At 40.6% G+C, this 19,373-nt stretch overlaps 1 protein-coding gene across 5 annotated transcripts in view; it reads right to left on the bottom strand.

Annotated features, from left to right (window-relative positions):
• The window catches only part of CTNND2 (catenin delta 2), a 924,458-nt gene that overhangs the window by 157,942 nt on the left and 747,143 nt on the right, over positions 1-19,373 (bottom strand). For all 5 annotated transcript variants that reach the window (XM_025451313.3, XM_025451315.3, XM_025451314.3 and 2 more), the window contains one exon: positions 11,928-12,111. In XM_025451313.3, coding sequence (XP_025307098.1) covers positions 11,928-12,111 — 184 coding nt within the window. The remainder of the gene's footprint in view (positions 1-11,927; positions 12,112-19,373) is intronic.

The following is a 19,373-nucleotide window of genomic DNA, read 5'->3' as shown; positions in this document are numbered from 1 at the left end:
GGAATAATGATGTATTTGTACCTCTCCAGGACAACAGTGAAGGACGCTGGGTTAATCTGAAGTCCTGGCATGTCTGTCCTTTTACTTAGCAGACTGAAAAACTGACAAAGAATCTATGACACGGACAAAAAAATGCACAGTCCCCTAAAACTCAAGTGTTGAAGGCTGTCAATCTGTTAGCGCGTGTTGTTACGACCAACTGCTTCTTCTGCTTAGATCTTTCAGAGGCAACACAATGTAGACCAAAGCATGAAATCTAGGTAGGGCTGCCTTCCCTCTGGCTCTTTGCCTAAGGAAAACATCTCAGTGAGTACTTCCAGAACCTTCTGCCAGCTCAGAACAAGGACTTTCCAGTAAGAATGAAGAGCAAGTTTTACAATTAGTAGCTTCCCCAATTCTGTTTCCAGAACGAGCAACTTGCTAGCAGATGGTGAAGATCCCACCATAGAGAGGCAACCAGGAGCTTCCTGGTTTAGTGCAGAGGACCAAGTGGTACTTCTATTCACCCCACCTGCACCTCTGCTTACTGTGATTCCTCTACCCTGCTACAGTTTTCTGAGTCAGAGGCCCCACTTGTCACCCCTCCGTGTCATAGCTCCAAGGGGAAGGGCGATAGAGGGGAACCCAGGGACTGGGCTGCCTATCAAACGCCCCGAAGCAAACACTCATGGATAGCTCCAAACTCTGGCTCTGGGACAGGAGGATGTCACTAACCCAGGAAAGGGGGGCCAGGAGAACAGGGTGGCGATTCAAACACTTTCTGCTCTTTTATTTCAAAGAGTCCCTTGGTCAACTAAAGGACAAGTGAGACTAACTTCCAATATCCTTGGTCTATTAAGGAACATCTAGACTCAAGAAGAAGAGAATGAAAGCAGCAAAAGACTTTAGAACCTTGCTGTGGAGAGGAGAGTTGTACATCCAGCTCTTCACTCTGGAGTTCATAGGATGGGGGGGCATGATCTCTGCATTGGTGCTTTGAAAACGCTACTCATGGCTCTCATTGGTTTTGTTTCTTTTTCCTCCAAGAGGAATTGCAACTGCAAGCTGGAGATCTTCATTAACACTACTGGGTGTAGGCTAGTCTCCACTTGTGCTTGCTTGTTCTCTTACGAGTTGTCCTCATCTCTCTGGTTGTTTTGTCACAATTCTGACAAATGCTGGCTTTATTTTAAAATAAGTGCCACTTTGAAAAGGGAAAGGAGAGATGGTATGAAAATAGATGTGTTAAAATACTGGGGAGGATTAGCACGTAAGTGAAACTGTTTGGTGAGCTCGTTCTTCTTCAATTTATGGATAATAGACTTGTTTCTTTGCTTCTCCTCCAGGGAAGCTACTTCTGATGCAATGTAATATAATTTGGGAGGGCAGCAGTAGGAAAAATTATATTTTTAATATCAGGAAGTTATGAAGTATTTGAAGAATGATCCATCTCTTGCAATTTGCTTTTTATTTATCAGAGAGTTAACACCCTACAACCCAATATTTTATAGGGATAAATATTAAACACCATTGTCTACCGATTGGGGATTAACTAGATTTTTTATTTAATCTTTTTTTAAAGGAAGTGATTTTTTCATACTAATGGAAAGATTTGAATATTCATATTCTAATAGGAAGAATGACTACTCATACTGAAAATATAAAATTTAATATTTGCTTGTCCTTTAAAAGAAGCCCATATTTGCAATCAAATTGTAGAATAAATAATTCAAAACAAGTTTTAGTTAGATCCTGCAAATTTTCATAATTAAGTCGATCAAATTTTGCAGAAATAAGTCATGGAAACTTTTAGAAGGAAGAGCATGATAGGGCGTCTTATATTAAAAGTTTATATTTAAGGTGAAATCATTATACTCTCACTTCTAGCTTAGGGAAACAAGACAATGTTTGGGGAGAAATGATCCCTATTACTGTTCCATGGGACATAAATGCCAGAGAGGACTTTGGAAAATTATAGTTAGTCCTCTAGAGGATAGAAATTTCTCCTCCTTCTTCCTCCTCCTCTTCTTCTTCTTCCTCTCCTCCTCCTCCTTCTTTAAAAATGTCTTCTGATAGAATTAAAAACTGAAGTTTTTTCAGACTTTTCCTAATAGAAAAGATATGAGAATGCAAAACCCTGAAAAGAGAGAAAGCTTTAAGACTACAAGATGTTGCAGTCAATCAATTAACGGTAAGCAGCTTTTTATGTAAAGAAAAATTGTGTTAGTAAGAGAGAGGTAGATTAGCCAAGAAATAAAAAAAATAAAATAAAAAATTAAAAAAAAAAGAATATGGCCTTCTGAGGCATTATTTAGGAGAGACACACTCCAATTTTTCCAGTTCTGGGGCAGCCTAATGGGACTTAGATTCAATCTGGTTGTCTTAATGACATTATGCGTTCTTTCAATGGCAAACCCCACAGACTGTGTCTATCTGCTCTTCATCACAGCCCGCATGCCTACAATAGGGCCAAGCACAGAGTAAGGACTCAAAAGAATAGATTGAGAGAATGAAACTTTTAGTCAATGTAACTAACTCCTCTAGTTTGGATTCTGTATCCCCAAGCATCTTTCCGATTGTCAAGTGACTCCTAGTGGCTAGCCTATAGAAAATGAAAGCACTGGTAAAGGATTAGGCTTATGTAATGTCCATAAAAATGCACCCACTTAAATCTCTCACTGCAGGAACATCACTGACTGATGTTCCAGCTTCTGTGCCCTAAGATGTGTCACTGTGTTTGCCTTCATGCTCAAGCTTCACTCCCCAGGGGTGCTTCCAGCAAGTGACCCAGCTCAGCAGCAGTGATAGGGCAAGCCTGGTCCAGGGTGATGGGGGACTCCTTGGAGGAATGACTTGGGCTTAAGAACTCTCCAGTGATCTTGTCAAACTCCCTGAGATCTTAAGACAATTTCACCCACCCAACCAACATTCCTTCCTTCTTTTCTACTCCCCTTCACTTGGGGTCAGACCTGCTGCATCATGGTGTGAAGGCTCTTCCAGGTTCTCTGGTTCCCTCCCATCATCCTCTCTAGTACTGCTCCTAATTAGATACCTCGCATGGACTGCAAATTCTGTCTTCACGTCTGCTTCTCTTAGGATCTGGGCTGAGCCAGCATCCTAGCCTCAGTGTAAATATCCGTTGGTGTTCTTGTGCTGCTCCTTGTCTCTGCCTAATGGAACATGGTAGAGTGGGAGGAATCCAGCTGAGGCATCACACAACCTTGGATTTATAACATCTTTCCTTTCCTAATTAGCTGTATGACTTGGGTCAAGCTACTCTTATCCTTATGAGCATCAGCTTCTTGATCTATAAAATGGGATAAGGAATCCTACTTCACTACATTATAGCGACAATTGTATAAAACAGCACGCACATTAAGGGGGCATAGCATTATAATGGGCTCTTAACAGATGTTAAACCAAAGCTAATTTCCTCCTGATGCTATTGTAGCTGTAAGGTCCAGTTTCTGACCAGGCAAGGCCAAAGGCCAAACCCTAGAGTCTGTGGTATCCAAGGGCGATGCCTCACTTGGAGATCACAGCTTGGAGATTTATAAGAAGAGATCAGGACACACAGACACAAAGGGAAGACCATAGGAGGACACAGCGAGAAGATGGTCATCTGCAAACCAAGGAGACAGATCCTTTGAGAACCAGTCCTGCTGACATCTTGATCTTAGACTCCTAACTTCCAGAATTGTGAGAAAATACATTTCTGCTGTTTAAGCCATCCAATTTGTGGTACTTTGCTATGATAGCCTTAGCAAACTCATCCAGTATAAACTTTGTAACCTATTAATAGAATATAAACTTATTAATATAAACTAATAGAGTATAACCTGCCCTGATTGGGTGGCACAGAGTGAGCTAGAAGCTTGAGGTGCTCCATGGGAGACTGAAGCCCTTGTCACCAAAGGAGCTGCTGAGAAAGGCAGTCCAACTGTCTTCTCTGATGGGGCCCTAACCCCCTTGCTCCTTCTGCTACCCCACCCCCAATTCTGCTCCTTTCTTTCAAAGGGGCCCTTCATTGCTGAGTTAGGACTCAAGAAAACCATTCACTTTGCATCCATAAAAGGCACAGTGATCTGAAAAAGAGAGCTGCCCAGGTGAGGAATATCATCTGCTTTAGTACTAGGCGTGGGAAAACCAAGTGTGAGTGGGTTCTCTGTTCACAGCATCCACATAGAGTAGGTCATTCCCATTTTAAGTCACTGGATAAAGAGTGCTCAGTTCAGCTGCAACACAAGCCTGGGATAAATCCAGAACTCATTATACAAGACTTTTAAAAAAACTTTTTAGAACAGATTTTTTTTTTTTTGACTATATGTTCTATCATGAAGTAGGTCAGACAGTGAAAGACAAATGCCATATAAGTGCACTTACATGTGGAAGCCTAACAAACAAGCAAACCAAGAGAGCAGAAATCCCCAGCCCATCAATACAAGGAACACACTGATGGCTGCCAGAGGAGGGTATGGGGGAGATGGGCAAAATGGGCGAAGGAGGTGGGAGCTACAGGCTTTCAGTTATGGAGTGAATAAGTCATGGCAGCAAAATAGATTCTTTTTAGTGGTCGAATAATATTGGCAAGCAATCAAACATAAAAGTAATAATAATTCCTCCTTTTACCTGTGGCTAATGTAACAGACAAACCAGATAAAATAAATGTCCTTGGAGCTTTCCAGCCAGAGTGTAATGATCACTAGGTATTACTCTGTGAAAGGGTTTTCTCAAGGTCACTCCAGAATTAGTGGCTCCATGGGACCAAATGCTCATCCATTATATGGGTTAAAATGACTAATTGAGGGTCTGAGTTTAATTATACTCATAAGCAAAGGTGCAGTGCAGCTCCTTTGATGGGCTTAATAACATTTTCGTGTATACGAGATAGATAGAAAAATTAGGGTTGTATATTGTTGTCCTTCAGGACAAGATGTTGAAGTGGGAATAGAATAATAAAAATAAATAAATGACTCAGGGGCTCTAGGAAATGAGCTGTGGAGGTTAGCAAAGCCAGCCTTATGCAGATATTTTGGCTGGAGATAGAGTTCTAAGCACGCATGACTAAATGGAACACAGCCATACAGTAATGGATCAGAGTCGTCTTATTGAGCATGCAGATTAAATGGTAAAAAAGGATACTCAGCAAGGCTTCACCTGTAGTTCACTCTGAAATGATGATCATGGCCATGACAGGGATCTTTAGGATGTTGATTTGTGATACTTTAAATGGGAAACACAGTCAGGTTTCATGCGAAACCCAGAAAGCATTCATTCTGCACTCAGCTGCGGGAGGCAACTTCCTTAGGTGATCCTTCTATCAGGTCATGTGCCCTGCTTGAGAATCTAGAATGACTTCTGGCTGTCCATAGTATTAAATAGATCCGCAGAACATTCAGAAGGTAAAAACTGGAGGAAATGGGTGGTGGGTTCATAAATAGAAGCAGAAAACACAGAAACCAGATTCACATGTGGGGAGATGCTTATTTAACAGCTACCCAGTCGAGAGACTTCATGTGGACCTTCTTTGGCTGAGACAGCCACACCTGGGCTTGCAGACCCCCATCCTCTGCAAGGGATGTTTGGCCTTGCACCTGAGCTATGGCCTAGAGCAACAACAGCTCCCTATCCAGGTGGTTTGTTCCTGTGCATGAACACTCTTTGGGTATGGGCAGCTTCTCTGGGTTATTTACAGTCCCCCTTGCTCCCCACTATGTTTTATGGCAGCTTTCTGCCTTTGGAGGCCCCCTCTGGATTACTTTCTGGGGTGACTGCAGGCAGTTCCCAGTGCTGCCAGAATAAGGTACCACAAACTGGGGGGAGCTTAAAACAACAGATACTCATTCTCCCACAGTTTGAGAGATTAGAATTCCAAAATCAAGGTCTCAGCAGGGCCATGTTCCCACTGAAGGCTCCGGGGAGGAATCCTTCTTTGCATTTTTCTAGCTTCTGGTGGCTTTCTGCAATGCCCATGCATTCCTTGGCTTACCCCCACATCACTCCAATCTCTGCCCCTGTCTTCACATGGCCTTCTCTTGAGTTGTGTTGCTCTTGTTTGTTAGGCTTCCATATGTAAGTGCACTCATACTTGAGGTAGGTCCTCTTCTTATAAAGACACCATCCATTGGATTCAGGCCCAACCTAAGCCAGTATGACCTCTTCTTGGTTTAAATAATGTATCTGCAAAGACCCTATTTCTAAATAGGGTCACATTGTGAGGTTCCTGGTGGACATAAATTTTTTTTTGGCAGGGTGGAGGGGCATTCATTTAACCCATTACAATCATCTCAGGCAAAACGAGCTTGTCTACAGGCTGAGCCAGTCTGACCTTCACTGTTTAGCCATCAGGCTGTGGTTGGCCAACATACATTTTGATTGAAGGTGATTATTTTGGCCAGAGCTAGGAAAAGTGTGATTATACATTGTATGATGGAACAATCATGAGTACAGAACTCAATCTCTTCCATGGTCTGACTTGCCTGGTTTAGGCCAAAGGAGAGTAGTCTTCTGGAGGACTCCTTAATCCTAAAGTGAAAGAAAAAGAACTAACCCAGTAACTTCATGCACCTTATAGCCTAAGCCTTACAAATAACATTTGGCCACATTTTTTAGGCCATATTTTAAGATGGCTGTTATTAAAAATTGAAGCTTAAATTGTACAGCATTGGAGCAAAAGACAGACATTAGAAAAGAGGCAGGGATGAGGAAGAAGGGGAGTATGAGTGTGTGTCCAGGGTGGGCATGGGCAGAAGGAAGCTTGCGGAAATGACTTGCGCTAATTGCTGGCAGCTGTAATGCCTGCTGGCCCCACCTGCCACTGCTGCCTGGAATACAACAATCTAGCCACCATCATTCTTATCAACTCGCTCCTCCAACAAAATCTGATTTTTTTTTTCATTTCTATCATCTTTCCTCAGTGACAGATACTTCAGAAACAGATTCGCTTTTGAAAATTTCCATTTCCTACCCCCAAATGAATTTTAAATGGAAAAGGACTAAGGGCATTAACTTTTCATTTTTTATTTCATATGTGCTTAAATTTTTGCTATGTCAACATGATATGACACCTTTCCGTGAAGATTTACCATGCTTTTTTAGCAAAGGAAAAGGCAAGAGACTCATCTCTTCAGAACATTTCCCGTGGGTGTGCCCCATGCTGGGCTGGTGGTGGGGTAGGTACCACCATCGATATTGGTACGGCATCACTGCCAAAGATAAGGTCTGAAAAACTGAACAGAGTTTATTAAGACTCTAAGGAATTATCTAAAGGTCGGACAGTGTTAGCGTTCCAGATCTTAGCTTAGGAAGGCTTATGCTTTTTTTGTCTAACTTAAATTTCCCTCTGATAAGCTTCTGAACATTTACGAGTGGTACAATTTGCATTTATAATACATTTTTTTCCTACTGAAATATGAAAAGGTGATCTCTTTCAGAATACTAATTGCTGAAATTCTTAAGCTCAGCTTCCCACCCTGAAATGACACAAGCAAGTTTGAATCCTGCTACGGACAAAAATTAAGAATAATGTTGTTCTCCATTAGTGATCAGATTAATTTACTTTCACCTACCAGAAGCTCCCACTGGAGCTGCAAGCCACCCGGTGTAGGAAATACTACCCAGGAAAAGGAGTAGAGCCATCAGTAAAAGAGAATTAAATGATCGGTAAGAGAATGGAGAAATCTGAGCACTGGAAAAATAATGTCAAGTTTATTATCTAGGGTATGTCTTAAAATATAGTCTTATCTTAAAAAAAAAAAAGCATCCATTGCTCTGACTAATTGCCTAAATTAAGATTTAAGGTGGAGGTGGAGAGAAGGGGCTGACGTGGGGCTCCATGACTAATTCTCCAGGTGGCCTCCCACTCCATACTTGAGGCTTTAGGAGAGAAGAATGAGAAGTAGGAAAAGATGGAGGAGGGGGAAGACAGTTGCCAACTACAGGCAAGATGGATGGATGTTGGCTGAGAGGATGCCACTTAGGAGCTGTCAAGAAGCATATTAAAGCAGCCAACACAAGAGAGAGTGAGTCCATCTGGCAGTTGGGTGCTCAGTTGGTTGTGTTGCTCTGAGCATAGATCTGTTCCTGTCACCTCACAGGACCCTGTGTTTCCTCTCCGTGTGGAATAGTGGGAGTGGTGAGTGCAAGTAATGACTTCCCAACCTACTAGACATGAGCTACTGAACACACAGTACATACAAGAATAAATGATGTACTTGAAGCAGAAATTTATGGTCCTTGAAAGACAGGGATATTCAATTTATCTTATTTGAAAATCTTGTCTCTATTGACAAATGCATAAATTTACTTAATAAATATCATGTGGCCAGGTCAAACTTTGGAATGAACCAACATACCCACAACTCCCCCAACACACACACACACACACACACACACACACACACAGCTCCACTGTTCAATATTTCTAGAAATCTTGAGAAAGGAGAGCTTCCATTCCAACTCAATATCAGGGAAATATCGCCCAAGGAAAGATAACTGAATTAAATTTAACTGACATCTCACATATCAAAAATATTTAGTAAAAAAATATATTTAGTGACTCATGTACGTTGCTACTTGTAATTTTTTTAATTCAAAGTGTTATTTGATAATGAATGGTAATGAGAAAATCACACTCTCAAAATAAATTGATTAAAATGTATAATTATGACAAGGATTGAATTATATGTAATTCCTGATCCTTAAAGGCTGTGGAGGATTTCTAGAAGTTGACATACATGAAAGTAAATAATTAAAAAGAATTTTGATATAACAGGATTGTCCTCAACAATAATGCTTTAGTTTTAAAAATACTTCCCTAATAAGGAATAAGATCTGAAAAGGAAGAGAATAAGAAATAGTGCACATATTTTATATTATTTTTTGAAGGCTACTGATTTTCTTTGCCTTCACAGTGAAATATCTAGAAATCACATAAAATGAACTGAATTGTGTGTGAGTTGTGACACTTAATGTGGTTTACACCAACTTAGTCACAATTCTTTCTGAGTTGTCTGTTGAATTCCTTACACACCCGTACCCAGGCAGGTACATTCTGTAGGCCAAATGCAGTGGTTTTCTGTTACCAGCTAAACAAGGTCCTAAATCATTCTAGCCAAATTTCATGGAATATGATAGTGGCGGTCATGAGGCATTGGAAAAGAATTAGAACGTATAAATTTGGCATTTTATACAATTCAAGCAACTTGCAAAATCAAAGCTATAAATTAATAGGTCAGATCAAAGTATGAAATTGGTATACAAACTTACTATATCCTTTTGTGTATAAATTCACTGTATCACTTTATATACAATATATGTTTAGTACATGAAAAAGACAAGAACTGCTGTGACTTTTTTTCTTTAAGAAGTGTGGAAGCACCAAATTCTTTCTAAATATTTTGATAGAAGAAAATGTTCCTTGCAAAGGTACAAGCCCAGATCCAGTTTATAAATTGAGACAATCTGGTTATTAATTTACATTTTAAGGAGTATATTCACATCTTTTCTGCATTTTCAGGAGGAATTTTGCTGGGCCTTGTTTATTTCTGCCTCTAGGTCCCTCCCAGGCACACAGCAGACACTCTACAAATACTCATGGTAAGACTGCTGAAAGGACGGAATAGCACAAGAAGTAATTTCTTTAATGTAAATAAAAAGCTAGGGTTTCTCAGAAAAATCAAGAATGTATCTAACCTCAAAAATTAAAATCTAGACCCTTCCATCAGGATAATAACAATTGTTACTATTCTGGTGCATTGCCAACACTGGTTGTAAATTAAGTGGCAAATATTCTTAGAAATTTCTGGAAACTTTGTATCCACCTAGGATTTGATAAATGCATTTTAGCCTCTTCCCTACACTATTTTCTTCCTTAGTTAGACCTGTTCCTCACTGTGGAATGATTGACAAACACATTCAAATAAGAGGAGAAATTATTCTTTCTTTCTGTAGAAGGGCAAGGGGTTCAATGAATTAAGGGGATGAGTTAAGTATTCACTACATACTGATGGATTTTGCTTTGCCAGTCACATGGTAATTCAGAACGAAGATATAAAACCCCAACTCAGTTGCATCTTGACTAAAGAAACCCAATCTGATTATGTGAAACTCTTTGCAAATCAGATATCTCCCTTTCTGGCTCCCTATGATGTGGTTGCTCCTGGTCATTTTCAGCAGCTGAAGCACTAGGCCAGGCCGCTGTGTGTATGAATAGAGAGGGATGGAGAGTCATCCTGATTGACCTATCTTTGCTCTAGGTCACATCCCAGAACCTACTATAGGGACCCATCAGCCTAAGCAGTCTAGCTTCTTCATCTGACTTCGCATTAAATGGTGCTGAATGTATGCTCTTAACAGCAGTGGCCTACATCCAGAAGTCCAACAACTTGAATGTATAATTACATTACTGTATCACTCAGAGAGAATTTTAACTGATAGCGTTAACCAGGTCTTTACTGACCATACTTCTACAATTGATTCTTTTTTTTTTTTTTTCTACGATTAATTCTGAGGGAACTTTTCCATGATTAGGAGCAATAGTTCCTTTTCTTTCCTTTTTTTTCATTTTATATTATTTTATTTTTTTGATTCTTTATAAGTCGAAGATGCTCAGAAGGGAAAAAATACCTATAATAGTTGCAAATAACTAAACTGGAAAAATTAGGTATAAAAAGTCAGAAGTACCTACAATTTTAGCTTTGGAAAGAGTTATATTTCTTCTGGTGGGACAGGAGATTTCTGAAGGATAACAGAATGTGAGAGGTTATAAAATGAATGTCTCAACAGGGAGTTTTGGAGAACTGTAAATTTGCCTTATGGTAAAGCTTTGCCAGAGAAATAATGTCCAAAGATCATTATTTTGTGACCTTGAGGAAAAGCAAAATCATTAGAGGATTTCCTATTCCTCTCTGTGAATGCATGTCGATATTTATGGAGGCAGACTCACTTTATCTTCCTCTATGCACGCACATTTACACAAACACACCACCCCTCTCTACTGGAGGTTGGGAGCACTGTTATAAATATTCATGAGATAATTATTATTAATGTCAGCAAGGTGATTTTGTTCCTTCTCAGTAGGGACTGGTTTTTGCACCTAGAAACCAATCAACTATAGGAGAAATGACAGCTTGGAGGCAGCCCAGCTAAAACAATCTCGTACATTTTATGTTTGAAATATAGATTATTTGACTGGGTATTCTGAGTCACCCTTTTGCCCTCATCTCATCATTAATTTTATCCAGCAGAAATTTCCAACTTTGGTACAAAATACAGCATCCTTGGGAGCAGAGTTTCCAGAATTTGGAAAAACTGTATCTTGATTATTACCTTCTTTTCTAAGAGCAAAAATTAAACAAAAATAAAGATGATTCTAAGACTTCTTAATATATTTCTGGGGGATGATTTTTGTAAAAATTAATTGAGAGAAAATTAGAACATATTTGCTTTTATTATTTAAAAAGAACATTTCATACAACAAGTTTTATTAAAAAGTTATCTCTAAGCAATTGTAGTAACTGGCAGTCACACAGTCAATTTTTTAAGAATAAAAAAGAAAACTAGCGATGACAGTTAACTAGATCCCTCTGTGTATATCATAGACCCTCCCCCAACCAACTGGCCTGCCTGGGTATTCTGTATGCATGATATAATATAACATGGAAAATTATTGGAAACTATTGTCTTTAACATACTAATTATTTTGGGTTGGAATGAAAATGTTTATTTTTCACCCAAGACACAAAAAATGTTAAGGAAGTAAGAAACTTATAGTAAAAGATGCCTACCCCTCCTTGCTACCTCATTAGAAGTGGTTTTTGCTAGCTTCTTATCCTCCTTTACCAATGCTCATCTTTCTGGGACGCTCTGATCCTCAGTAAAGGTGCAACTGAATTTATAGAAACAGAAAGTGTATGATTGCAGGAGGAGCCATCCCGGATGAGACTCACCTTAGGCATCCAGTGGCATTTCGCAGCACCTGTGAGGAATGCAGCTGTATTTTCCGATCATCCTGAAGAGGTGAATTTTCCCAGCCTGAGTGGGGAATAATCACGGCATTGGTCAACACTGCCAGAGTGTCCTGGATGATTGGCATTTTGAGTGCGTCGCAAGATGAGAGGTTCCAAAGGACTCCTGCAAGACACACAGAAACAGAGCTTTGGGATGATCACTCTTTTTTTCCACCTCCAAAGTGCTTCCCCTCATCAAATTAATAGCACGGGCAGGATGGACTAAGAGTGTGAGCACATGTCCTAGAGCATACCCTTACTTTTAGAACACCTGTGAGAATCCCTAAAGGGGTGCTGTGAAAATCTGACAAGTGGGCAGAGGACTTGTGTTATGATTGTCTTTGTGCCATTATGACGAGTAACAAGGCTGAGATCTGGTTTGAATTAAGGATACCAAGCAGACTTCTGTTCACTATTAATATAATGGGCCCAAGGATCCAAAATCTAACCAAGATGAAAGAGCTGTGGAAGTTAATTTGAGTGACAAACCAGCAGGACATTTTGGTTTTACCCGAGACCTCAATGTGCATATATGGACTGTCTGATTGACTTGGCCTCCATTTAGAACCATACACCATTACACAGGACCTTATGAAAATCCAGCATCAAGTCTGATGACAACGGGCTCAACAAGGAATTTAATTTACTGTCCCTTGTGACAGCGTTGTCAATTTTTCTCAGGAAGCAGTGCTCGTGGAGGACACAGGGATTGGTCTTCCTTACGTAACTAATGACAGGGAGCAGGAGAAAGTGGAGGTTATGTCTGCAGTGGATAGACTACAACAGTCATTAATGCAGGCAAAGCAAAAGCAAAGGTTTTAGGTTGGGTAGGATTCTTTAGCGTTTTAGATATTTTTAAGTGAAACCTTAAAATGGGATTAAGTTAGAAAAAGTCATTAATATTGCATGTCAGTTATAATACTTGAAAATGCTTTTAAAGTATTTTTTATTATTGTTCAAAGCAGAACACATAAAAGTAAAAGAAAGAATTATATTCTACTTTTTTATGAAAGAAAGATTGTGTTTTCTCTCAAGACTAATCTAAATAGACATCGTCACAGCAGATACTGAAAAAGAATATCATAGTTGTCTTTAGAAACGTAAGTTCCATCTTACTTATGTAATAAGATTTCAATAAATTTTAAGACAAGATTGTGTTTCATCTATTGTGTTATGAATAGAACAAATAAAACACAGATATTTCTGAAATGTATTAGTATCTTTCATGGCATATGTTGAACTTATCAAAGGCATTAGTAATATTAATCTGAAAGTTGATAATGTTGGATTCCTAATAACTAAAGGGAGTTTTATTTTTTTTTTTTTTTTCCCTTGGTTTCTTTTTTTTTTTTTTTTTTTTTTTTTTTTAATTTATTTTTTTATTGGTGTTCAATTTACTAACATACAGAATAACACCCAGTGCCCGTCACCCATTCACTCCCACCCCCCGCCCTCCTCCCCTTCTACCACCCCTAGTTCGTTTCCCAGAGTTAGCAGTCTTTATGTTCTGTCTCCCTTTCTGATATTTCCCACACATTTCTTCTCCCTTCCCTTATTTTCCCTTTCACTATTATTTATATTCCCCAAATGAATGAGAACATATAATGTTTGTCCTTCTCTGACTGACTTACTTCACTCAGCATAATACCCTCCAGTTCCATCCACGTTGAAGCAAATGGTGGGTATTTGTCATTTCTAATAGCTGAGTAATATTCCATTGTATACATAAACCACATCTTCTTTATCCATTCATCTTTCGTTGGACACCGAGGCTCCTTCCACAGTTTGGCTATCGTGGCCATTGCTGCTAGAAACATCGGGGTGCAGGTGTCCCGGCGTTTCATTGCATTTGTATCTTTGGGGTAAATCCCCAACAGTGCAATTGCTGGGTCGTAGGGCAGGTATATTTTTAACTGTTTGAGGAACCTCCACACAGTTTTCCAGAGTGGCTGCACCAGTTCACATTCCCACCAACAGTGTAAGAGGGTTCCCTTTTCTCCGCATCCTCTCCAACATTTGTTGTTTCCTGCCTTGTTAATTTTCCCCATTCTCACTGGTGTGAGGTGGTATCTCATTGTAGTTTTCATTTGTATTTCCCTGATGGCAAGTGATGCAGAGCATTTTCTCATATGCATGTTGGCCATGTCTATGTCTTCCTCTGTGAGATTTCTGTTCATGTCTTTTGCCCATTTCATGATTGGATTGTTTGTTTCTTTGGTGTTGAGTTTAATAAGTTCTTTATAGATCTTGGAAACTAGCCCTTTATCTGATATGTCATTTGCAAATATCTTCTCCCATTCTGTAGGTTGTCTTTGAGTTTTGTTGACTGTATCCTTTGCTGTGCAAAAGCTTCTTATCTTGATGAAGTCCCAATAGTTCATTTTTGCTTTTGTTTCTTTTGCCTTCGTGGATGTATCTTGCAAGAAGTTACTATGGCCGAGTTCAAAAAGGGTGTTGCCTGTGTTCTTCTCTAGGATTTTGATGGAATCTTGTCTCACATTTAGATCTTTCATCCATTTTGAGTTTATCTTTGTGTATGGTGAAAGAGAGTGGTCTAGTTTCATTCTTCTGCATGTGGATGTCCAATTTTCCCAGCACCATTTATTGAAGAGACTGTCTTTCTTCCAATGGATAGTCTTTCCTCCTTTATCGAATATTAGTTGCCCATAAAGTTCAGGGTCCACTTCTGGATTCTCTATTCTGTTCCACTGATCTATGTGTCTGTTTTTGTGCCAGTACCACACTGTCTTGATGACCACAGCTTTGTAGTACAACCTGAAATCTGGCATTGTGATGCCCCCAGATATGGTTTTCTTTTTTAAAATTCCCCTGGCTATTCGGGGTCTTTTCTGATTCCACACAAATCTTAAAAGAATTTGTTCTAACTCTCTGAAGAAAGTCCATGGTATTTTGATAGGGATTGCATTAAACGTGTATATTGCCCTGGGTAACATTGACATTTTCACAATATTAATTCTGCCAATCCATGAGCATGGAATATTTTTCCATCTCTTTGTGTCTTCCTCAATTTCTTTCAGAAGTGTTCTATAGTTTTGAGGGTATAGATCCTTTACATCTTTGGTGAGGTTTATTCCTAGGTATCTTATGCTTTTGGGTGCAATTGTAAATGGGATTGACTCCTTAATTTCTCTTTCTTCAGTCTCATTGTTAGTGTATAGAAATGCCACTGACTTCTGGGCATTGATTTTGTATCCTGCCACGCTACCGAATTGCTGTATGAGTTCTAGCAATCTTGGGGTGGAGACTTTTGGGTTTTCTATGTACAGTATCATGTCATCGGCGAAGAGGGAGAGTTTGACTTCTTCTTTGCCAATTTGAATGCCTTTAATGTCTTTTTGTTGTCTGATTGCTGAGGCTAGGACTTCCAGTACTATGTTGAATAGCAGTGGTGAGAGTGGACATCCCTGTCTTGTTCCTGATCTTAGGGGAAAGGCTCCCAGTGCTTCCCCATTGAGAATGATATTTGCTGTGGGCTTTTCGTAGATGGCTTTTAAGATGTCGAGGAATGTTCCCTCTATCCCTACACTCTGAAGAGTTTTGATCAGGAATGGATGCTGTATTTTGTCAAATGCTTTCTCTGCATCTAATGAGAGGATCATATGGTTCTTGGTTTTTCTCTTGCTGATATGATGAATCACATTGATTGTTTTACGGGTGTTGAACCAGCCTTGTGTCCCAGGGATAAATCCTACTTGGTCATGGTGAATAATTTTCTTAATGTACTGTTGGATCCTATTGGCCAGTATCTTGTTGAGAATTTTTGCATCCATGTTCATCAGGGATATTGGTCTGTAATTCTCCTTTTTGGCGGGGTCTTTGTCTGGCTTTGGAATTAAGGTGATGCTGGCTTCATAGAACGAATTTGGAAGTACTCCATCTCTTTCTATCTTTCCAAACAGCTTTAGGAGAATAGGTATGATTTCTTCTTTAAACGTTTGATAAAATTCTCCTGGGAAGCCATCTGGCCCTGGACTCTTGTGTCTTGGGAGGTTTTTGATGACTGCTTCAATTTCCTCCCTGGTTATTGGCCTGTTCAGGTTTTCTATTTCTTCCTGTTCCAGTTTTGGTAGTTTGTGGCTTTCCAGGAATGCGTCCATTTCTTCTAGATTGCTTAATTTATTGGCGTATAGCTGTTCATAATATGTTTTTAAAATCGTTTGTATTTCCTTGGTGTTGGTAGTGATCTCTCCTTTCTCATTCATGATTTTATTAATTTGAGTCTTCTCTCTCTTCTTTTTAATAAGGCTGGCTAATGGTTTATCTATCTTATTAATTCTTTCAAAGAACCAACTCCTGGTTCTGTTGATCTGTTCCACAGTTCTTCTGGTCTCGATTTCGTTGAGTTCTGCTCGAATCTTTATTAACTCCCTTCTTCTCTTGGGTGTAGGATCTATTTGCTGTTTTTTCTCTAGCTCCTTTATGTGTAAGGTTAGCTTTTGTATTTGAGTTCTTTCCAGTTTTTGAATGGATGCTTGTATTGCGATGTATTTCCCCCTTAGGACTGCTTTTGCTGCATCCCAAAGATTTTGAACGGTTGTATCTTCATTCTCATTAGTTTCCATGAATCTTTTTAATTCTTCCTTAATTTCCTGGTTGACCCTTTTATCTTTTAGCAGGATGGTCCTTAACCTCCATGTGTTTGAGGTCCTTCCAAACTTCTTGTTGTGATTTAGTTCTAATTTCAAGGCATTATGGTCCGAGAATATGCAGGGGACAATCCCAATCTTTTGGTATCGGTTCAGACCCGATTTGTGACCCAATATGTGGTCTATTCTGGAGAAAGTTCCATGTGCGCTTGAGAAGAATGTGTATTCGGTTGAGTTTGGATGTAAAGTTCTGTAGATATCTGTGAAATCCATCTGGTCCAGTGTATCATTTAAAGCTCTCGTTTCTTTGGAGATGTTTTGCTTAGAAGACCTATCGAGTATAGAAAGAGCTAGATTGAAGTCACCAAGTATAAGTGTATTATTATCTAAGTATTTCTTCACTTTGGTTAATAATTGATTTATATATTTGGCAGCTCCCACATTCGGAGCATATATATTGAGGATTGTTAAGTCCTCTTGTTGAATAGATCCTTTAAGTATGATATAGTGTCCCTCTTCATCTCTCACTACAGTCTTTGGGGTAAATTTTAGTTTATCTGATATAAGGATGGCTACCCCTGCTTTCTTTTGAGGACCATTCGAATGGTAAATGGTTCTCCAACCTTTTATTTTCAGGCTGTAGGTGTCCTTCTGTCTAAAATGAGTCTCTTGTAGACAGCAAATAGATGGGTCCTGCTTTTTTATCCAGTCTGAAACCCTGCGCCTTTTGATGGGGTCATTAAGCCCGTTCACATTCAGAGTTACTATTGAGAGATATGAGTTTAGTGTCATCATGATATCTATTCAGTCTTTGTTTTTGTGGACTGTTCCACTGAACTTCTTCTTAAAGGGGAATTTTAAGAGTCCCCCTTAAAATTTCTTGCAGAGCTGGTTTGGAGGTCACATATTCTTTTAGTTGCTGCCTGTCTTGGAAGCTCTTTATCTCTCCTTCCATTGTGAATGAGAGCCTTGCTGGATAAAGTATTCTTGGTTGCATGTTCTTCTCCTTTAGGACCCTGAATATATCCTGCCAGCCCTTTCTGGCCTGCCAGGTCTCTGTGGAGAGGTCTGCTGTTACCCTAATACTCCTCCCCATAAAAGTCAGGGATTTCTTGTCTCTTGCTGCTTTAAGGATCTTCTCCTTATCTTTGGAATTTGCAAGCTTCACAATTAAATGTCGAGGTGTTGAACGGTTTTTATTGATTTTAGGGGGGGATCTCTCTATTTCCTGGATCTGAATGCCTGTTTCCCTTCCCAGATTAGGAAAGTTTTCAGCTAGAATTTGTTCAAATACATATTCTGGCCCTCTGTCCCTTTCGGCGCCCTCGGGAACCCCAATTAAACGTAGGTTTTTCTTCCTCAGGCTGTCGTTTATTTCCCTTAATCTATCTTCATGGTCTTTTAATTGTTTGTCTCTTTTTTCCTCAGTTTCCCTCTTTGCTATCAACTTGTCTTCTAGGTCACTCACTCGTTCTTCCACCTCGTTAACCCTCGTCGTTAGGACTTCTAGTTTGGATTGCATCTCATTCAATTGATTTTTAATTTCTGCCTGATTAGCTCTAAATTCTGCAGTCATGAAGTCTCTTGAGTCCTTTATACTTTTTTCTAGAGCCACCAGTAGCTGTATAATAGTGCTTCTGAATTGGCTTTCTGACATTGAATTGTAATCCAGATTTTGTAACTCTGTGGGAGAGAGGACTGTTTCTGATTCTTTCTTTTGAGGTGAGGTTTTCCTTCTAGTCATTTTGCTCAGTGCAGAGTGGCCAAAAGCAAATTGTATTGGGAAAAAGAGAAAAAGAGAGGAGAGAAAGAAGGAAAGAAAAGAGAAAGAGAAAAAAAAAGGGAAGAAAAGAAAAAAAAACGAGAAAAAAAAAAAGAAGAAAAAGAGAAAGAAAAAGAAAGGAGAAAAAAAGGGGGTGGGGGAAGGAAACAAATCAAAAAGCAAAACAAAACAAAAACAAAAACAAAAACAAAACAAAAAAAAAAAAAAAAAAAAAAAGAACCACAGGGGAGTATCTTCTGATTCTGTGTACTTTAAGTCCCTTGGCTTCTCCTGGAAGTTGTCAGTCTAGCTGATCTTCTGGGGGAGGGGCCTGTTGTGCTGGTTTTCAGGTGTTAGCAGTTGGGGGAGCCGCTGTGCCCCTGCCTGGTGCAGGGCTCGGTGGGGGTTGTTTACCCCGTGAGGCCGCAGGAGGAACAGCCCCAGTGGCGGGGCAGCTCTGGAAACCTGGATTCAGCTCCGGCAGGAACTCCGTCTGCAGGGCCTGGAGGCTCCGGGCGGGGCCGCTGATCTGCTCAGCTGGGGCAGGAGCGTCCTTGCTGTCCTGGGCCCTCCCGGCCTCTGCCTGTCCCGGGGGAGGCGGGATCCTGGGCTGTGTCCCGGCGCCCTGTGCTCCGGAGCCTGCGCTGGTGGATTCGCGCTCCCGGGCCGCCGCCGCGCAACCCCCTCCGCGGAGCCGCCGCCCGAGCCCCTCCGAGCTGCTCCTGGAACCGCGCAGCCCCCTCCGCACGGAGCCTCTTCCTCTGCCCGAGCCCCTCCGAGCTGATCCCGGGGCCGTGCAGCCCCCTCCGCGGAGCCGCCGCCCGAGCCCCTTCAGCTGCTCCGGGTCCCGCCGGGTCCCGCCGTGCGCGCTGCAGCCCTTAGGGAGCTCGGCGCACTCTCCTGGGCGCGCAGTTGCTGTTACTGTCCCGGGGAGCCCGAGGGCATCCCCGCCCTCCTGGGTCCTGCTCCAACTCCCCGCGAGCCCCTTTCCGCCCGGGAAGGTCGGTGCAGCTCCTG

The sequence above is a fragment of the Canis lupus genome, chromosome 34 (assembly GCF_003254725.2).
Source record: "Canis lupus dingo isolate Sandy chromosome 34, ASM325472v2, whole genome shotgun sequence".
NCBI lineage: Eukaryota > Metazoa > Chordata > Mammalia > Carnivora > Canidae > Canis > Canis lupus.
The sequence above is the reverse complement of the archived record's forward strand: the minus strand, read 5'-3'. Positions and strand labels throughout refer to the sequence as shown.